General features: G+C 39.3%; 1 protein-coding gene across 1 annotated transcript; it reads right to left on the bottom strand.

Moving 5' to 3' along the window:
* Positions 1 to 1794: 1794 nt before the first annotated feature.
* Positions 1795 to 4937, bottom strand: LOC103384242 (myeloid-associated differentiation marker-like). Its single transcript, XM_008317681.3, has one exon. The coding sequence runs from the start codon at positions 4234 to 4236 to the stop codon at positions 3325 to 3327; it is 912 nt and encodes a 303-aa protein (XP_008315903.1). The 5' UTR covers positions 4237 to 4937; the 3' UTR covers positions 1795 to 3324.
* Between the last annotated feature and the right edge of the window lie 2258 nt (positions 4938 to 7195).

The raw sequence follows: 7195 nt of genomic DNA, 5'->3' as shown, positions 1-7195 counted from the left end.
GATGTTTCTTCACTTTCTTGACACGTGAAAGTCACAAAATAATAAGTTGATCAGGTTAATATGAATGTAAAACAATTTTCAATACTATTACTAATACAATACTTTTTGTTAGACAAATTAAAATTAGGTTCCACCTTGTGACCGCTAAATGTTTCCCACATCGTACCATTCAAATATATCCTTTGTATTATTACTGAATGAAACCCAGCGATCCTACTCAGGACATGCATTTGACACAAATTCTTTAACCAAAAGTTACCTTAAGCCAAAGGTACTAAGTGGTACGCATACCACAGTTTGAGAACCACTACTAAAACATAGATTTCAACTAAAACATTTAACCTTTCCTCTGAATTAGTAATAGCATAAGTCGACATAAACGACATAAAACGTGTGTCCAAAATGTCACATTTAGCGATTTTACCACGTCATCGTGTTTTATTTCATAATCGAGCTGATTAACTTTGACTAGTTGGTGTCTCGCACACGTTAAACAAACGTGTTTCTTTCTTGAGTGGTTTTGTAAGAGTGTAAACCTGACTCATGTGGGCTAATAATCACGCCAGATTAGTGTGGACAGACTTTTCAAGTGAAATCGCACAGCGAATGGTGAAACCAGCCGGTCTTGTGATAAAGACATAACGTGCTAACTACGTTTATTGGGACACATCTCAAACCTTAAGCTGAATATAACTCCATGTTGGTACATTTAACGCAACAGACACAATTAGCCTTCCATATGGCTCATGTGGTTCCGGATGTCAATTTTGAGGTCTTTCCTGACGGAGTTTATCGTCAGCAAACTCACAGACTGTACCAAAAAAAGACAAGTAAAAACAATGCTCACCAAAAGACACGAATTTCATGGTCGCCGAACAATAGTCAACTTCCGAAACAAAGCACAAGCTTGTTCCCAGTGAAGGCAAGCGTTCACTCGTGACGTTAGTCTTATCACAGTTTGAGCGAATCCTTTTCTCGTTCAGCCTGTTGACAACTGTAGAGTGGAGCCAGTTTTCCAGGTCTAGGCCAGAGCAATCGAAACCAAGCGATCAGGGTCGGGCGACAGCATGGACGTGTTCGATTTAGCGATATATCTACTGAGCATGTCTGTGAGTGAAGGAACCAGATGTGAAAAAGTAAACAGTGCAAAATGTAAATAAGGGAAAAAACAGTGACTAGAAGGAAATCGGTATGTGGTATATAAATACAATATATATATTTAAATATTGCTTTTACTATTTCTTTATGTTTTAGGAAAGTTATACGATTTTTAAAAAGATGATTTACGTCATTTACGTAGTATTTTGCTTATCTCTAGAGCTATTCAGTGTAATCCGGGTTATTATTTGACTAATGCTATTACGTTATTTTGAAAGTCCGAGTCCGCAGTCAAGCGTAAAGACATTTATCTGAATTACGAGATCTTCGTCGATAGTGAGGAATGACGGGTTTTTCTCGTTAAATAAAATACAAAATTGTACACACTGCAAATGTAAATTTGCAGTGAAATGTACCTGGTGTCAAACATCATATTTTTTCATTATATTCACAGAAAAATGCAGTTGAAAACGGGTGTCACTGATTTTAAATAATCAGTTTCTAACAGGAAGTAGAATAGTTTTACTTCTTGTTTTTAGTAAACAATATATCATTTATTGGCTCACAGTCAACGATGGCTAACTCAGTTTGTATCAGTACAGACTACAATGAACACAATAGACCACCAGGATTACTGCTTTACTCACCTAAAAAATGTGTCAGGGTTTTATTAAACCTGCATAAATAACTTGTGAAGAGGTATAAATATAACTAAATATAAAAATCCAATACATAAACAACGTGTACACATAAGTACATATCATAGCCCCAAATGATAGATCAGCAGTTCCCAAACCTTTAGGCTGTCAGCCCCTTCTGTATCCCAACCAGGTCGACGCACCCCCAATTCTGTATACCTTAAAAAAAAAAAAAAAGACACACACTCATATATACACGTAGATTGTATGGATTTATTGATTAAAATGTCAGCGTTTGATTTGAAGTTTTACAAAGGAAATCCCACTCAATAAAAGCTATCACATTTATACCTCACGTACTCCCCAGGGGTGCTCGCACCACACTTTGGGAATCCCTGTGATAGATTATTAGTATAGCCACAATATACTGTATACACATTGATAAGCCTCAATAGTTTGAAGTACAAAAATTCATCTAATCAAACTGTGTTTTATTAGATGATTGCCTTTTGCAGCAGAAGAAAGTTAAATATTAAAACAATTCCACTTATTGACACAAAGCCAGTTTCAGGTTCCAGTCCATAAAACCTGTTTGTTCTCATCTCCTGTCACTAACGGCTTTTATAAATCTTTCATTTCACCTTTTTTTTCTTTATTAGACACAGCTGCTGAAAGTCCACCACAGAAATTTCCAAAAATGTTAGTGATGTGTTCTTCTTCTTCTTGTACAAAATATATTGTAAACAGCCCTACACAAGAGCACTTTACTTTATTTAGAAAAATTATGATTAGCAAAATAATCACTGGGATATGTTAAAGAGCACTTGAAATTAGTGGGAAAAAATACAAACATTCATAACACAATAATTTTTTCAATGGACAGCAGGTCAGATCTAGCCATTCCGGCCTGGCTTATTGTACATAGGTCTAAATGTATGGCCCATTATTATACATTTGGACATACATTCCATCTGTAGACATTATACATTTTTACAAATTAATTAACTTCATTTATTCAGTTTTGTTTGATTTTCATTCAGAGCTGCCGACAGATGTTTGTGAGGCCAAGTCAAGAACTGGAGCCAGATTTGGAGTCAACTTCAAGTTCTGTGTTAACTGACTAGTAGCACTTAGAGATTCTTAATTATTTACTGTTTTTTAACCAGGAAGTTTCAAAAAGAAAATCTCTTTTACAACAGAGATGTGGTTTAAATAGCAGCCAATCAAAAAAATATTAAATACAGATTTAACATTCAAAAACTAAATGTAATTAAATCTATTGACTTTCTAGTTTTAATTATTCATAATTTACCAAAATAATAGTTTTTGAAACAATTAAGTAAAATTTAATCGTCTTCAATGTGATGAACTCTCACGGCACACTGACGTGCTGCGGTACAGAGGTTGGGAATCATCACAGTTAATATACAATACAATTTTTACTGTCAATAGGCAGAAATGAGAAGTTAGTGAGAAAAATATTTTTGTTTATGACTCTGCACCAGCCATACTGGACCAAATGTTTGAAGTCTTTGGTCAACGGTCACTTGGTGACTGCAAACAACAGAGCTCTGTGTGAATTCACATTTTATGTATGAACTCTGTCGAACAACAATTTGATGGAGAAGGCGACGTCCACAGTGTAAGCCAACAGTGTGACACTGGCAACAACCGTCTCCATGATGACCAACTGTGAATTTGGTTTTTGGAAGCCTATTGTGTATTCTTTCAGCTGCAGGATCTTGGTGAAACAGATCACAGTGGCCACCATGTAGAACAACACGCCCATCAGACTGAAGCTGGCCATGAGTCTGTCAAACGGCAGGAAGCATCTGCCGGCACAGTCACTCAAAATGACCACAAGTGTGATGAGACCCAGGAGGAGGCAGACGCCGTAGGCCACCGCCGTGACCCATATCTGCCAGTTACCTATTTGAGACAGACCGTAGGCCACCTCTACCACCAGGGGCATCATCTGACATCCTCCCCACAGTTGGAGAATCTTTAAGAGACCAGGCGTGCTTCCCATGTAGCCTCGTTGTTCTTGGACCCGGGTGCGAAGAATGCAGGACTCCGAAGCGTACAGCAGGCAAGTGAGCCAGGAACCTGATGCTGCTGCTACGGAGTGTGGCGAGATCTTCTGATAACTCTCTATGATAACAATCCACAGGAAAATCACGGAGGTGCTGAGGTTCATCAGACTGCCCAGGACCGCCACAGTCATGGTGAGGTTCTTCCAGGACACTGGGATCAGGTTGTGGAACTGGATGATGCTGAGAATGTGGAGCAGGAGAGTCACGGTGAAGAAGAAGCACCAGGTGAACATGCAGAAGATCCTGAAGGTGGCGTGGTGATGGCGGTCGACTGAAGACGTGTTCACCTCTGATGAGTCCAGTGAAGCCACCAGACTGAAGGTGGTACAAGTGGACAACACTTCCAATGTCCTCACCATAAAGAGTGGTGTGACAAAGTCTTTGGCCTCCAGCACGATCACAGGCATCGTTGCAAAGATGGAACGGAGCAGCAGCAGCGTGCGAACAACAGTGGAACAGTGTCTGTAATATCCAGCAGATGTTTTCTTCTCCAGTCCAGACCAGAACAGAACAGCTGAAAGCCTGGACAGACGCCTCTCTCTGAGTTTCACCAGCAGCCCATCCTCTGGTCCAAAGTCAAACTTTTTAAATTCCGATTCTCATAACATGCAGATATTTGGACCTTGTTACTGTTACTACAGGCCTCGCCTACTTCCTTTTTCAACATGCAGAAGTGTTTCCCTTCCTCGCTGGAGGCAGGTGCAAATGACCGCAATAAAGAGCAAATGCAAACAAAGCATGAGATCCTCCCACTCGTAAAACATTTCTCATGAATTGTTCTTCTTTTTGCCGAAAGAAAGAAACTAAACACATTTCAATATGTAATCCTTCTTCATCCAGTCTCAGACATGAACTACAGTCAAAGGCAGCATCACTCACAGCACTTTAATTGTTAATCGTCCATGGAGAATTTGTGTCCAGATTTAGTGTTGAGTGAAATCTTTGGTTGTAAAAATGATAGTTTCAGCTGTCGTCTGGTCACAGCTGACAGCTGTTTCACAAAACAGGAAATCAGTGATCATCATCTGCAGATCATCATCTTTGCAGGTGAATTCACTGTCTATACGAATGTAGATCTACGCTGATGAAGAAAAATAAATTTAAAAAAAGAAACTCAGGGAGAGCTTTTTTAAAAATGTTATTCCTCATTTATGGTGAAGTCAATAATTATGATATTCAGATGAAGGTGATGGGTCAAGGTCAAGATGAAATAGAGGTTAGCCCAAAATACGGGTTTACTTAACTTTAGAAAAACCTTAGTAAAACGTTAAACGTAAAAGACTAGACAGAATAGCCCAAACTCTCAGTGATGTTAAACAAACAGCAACTAGGATAATATTTTAGATAAACATTTACCCGAATGTATAAAGAGAAGAGCAACATTAAAAAAAAAGTAGTCTTGAACTTTAATGAGTAGTGTGTGGATTTGGCGCCCTGTAGTGGTACACATTATTAATTGCATTTGGAAAGTGAACTACTTGTCATTGTGACGCCACTGCTTTTAACCATCAAGGCCGCTTTAAGTGCCACCTCAGGTAACTTGACAGTTGGTGAACTCGAACCTTAAACCTTCCGGACGTAAGTCCGCTTCCTTAAACACCAACGACCTCTGCCCACCTAATACCACATATAACCACATATATAGAACTTTAGTATGCACACACACACACACACACACATATATATACATATACAGTATACATATAAATATATATACATACAGTTTGTACACATGTATAGTGAATATAAGTATAGACCTACTGTATATTCACTTTTATTAAACTGACCTCTGAATCATTTTTTGGGATTATGGGACTGACTGATGGTGAACATACAGTGGATTCACTCTGACGTATTTACCATTTTATGAATTCCTGTTCTAAAGCTGTGGTACACAACACTTCTGTTACTGTGGCTCCCTTTAGTGGTAAACAGTGGAATCTTTTTTAAAGGTATATTGCTGAGTGTGTTTCTTTGGCTGATTAACAGGCTCATCTTCTTGGAGAGGCAAAACTTAAAAAGTAATACTGGTCATGAAGTGGTCTTCTCTTCAAGGCTGAATCGATGGTTAAAAAGTAATACTGGTCATGAAGAGGTCTTCTCTTCAAGGCTGAATCGATGGAGGCCCAGACGGAGATGTGTGCAAGATTGTTGTTGTGTCTTTAAAAAAATATAAAACAGCATGAAGACCCTCTCCTCACTTTCTCCCCACTCTCCTTCTTGCTGTTATCAAACAATGCCCCCCCCCCCTCCTCTCTCCAGCTTACTTCATCCGTACGCCTGCTTTCCCAAAACAGGTCATCTCAGTTCTTCAACTTGACAATCTCCTGCTGGCCTGGCTTATCCACACCACATTCCTTTCTCCTTCCCTTACTGGGAGAAGAAAAGAGACAGAGACAAGGGGGATTTGCCTCACGGTAGGTAGCTGTTTTATGTGAAGCATATGAGGAAAAAAGAGAAGAAAAGGATGGAAGCTCTTTTTGGGGGTTGCGGCTTGGCAAAGAGAGCGAGGAGCCCACTTGAGAAGCAGCAGGTCTTAGCGCTGGATGATTTGTTTGGAGAAGCCCACCCCAGCCAGGAGGAGGATTAGCTGCACACAGGTTCCCATGGAACCCAGGCGAGCTGGAGGGGGCTGTCAGAGGGCAGGGCCCGGACGGGGCACGGACATGTATGGATGGAAACATACATGCAGTAAAGTGTGTTTCTGTGTCCAGATATAGCAGCAGGTACACACACACACACACACACACACACACACACCAGTGGTGCACAACAAAAGCTGATACAAATAATGAGCAGTTTTGACCAAACTCCAACTGATGTTCATTTCAGACATGAAAATAATATAAAAATGAAGTACAGCAGTAAAAATGACTCATTTTTCATCAGAATCATCTGAAATATCTACAGCATTCAATCTTTTAAAGGTTCATCGTTGGAAAACACTCCAAAGTGACTCGTGATTTTGCTGCCATCTGCTGGACAAACTAAATTACTATGTGTAAATGGATTTGCAAAAGCAAACAGGATGAACATTGTGGTGAAGTGGCTTTTAACAACGTATCACGGGGGTCGACAGCTTACCTGAGGTCAAAGGTCTGTCTGTCACAGTGTTGTTTTTAACCTTTGCTATATAATATATATATTATATATATATATTCCTCTCCAGATGGACAACACTGTGTCAGAATACAGCCATGTTACTTCCTGCATTACCCAGAACCACAGTGTAATTAAACATGGCTATTTCAAAACTAAACAAAAAAAAAAATAAAATAACTTCATTTTACAGGAGAGTCATTTTCTGTTTGTCTGAAATTAAGTTGTAAATTTTGCGTATAAAACTGACATGTGATGTACCAATCA

Source organism: Cynoglossus semilaevis, chromosome 9 (genome assembly GCF_000523025.1).
Source record: "Cynoglossus semilaevis isolate Cse_v1.0 chromosome 9, Cse_v1.0, whole genome shotgun sequence".
Classification (NCBI taxonomy): Eukaryota; Metazoa; Chordata; class Actinopteri; order Pleuronectiformes; family Cynoglossidae; genus Cynoglossus; species Cynoglossus semilaevis.
Note: the sequence above shows the minus strand (reverse complement) of the source record. Positions and strands in the feature narration are given on the sequence as shown.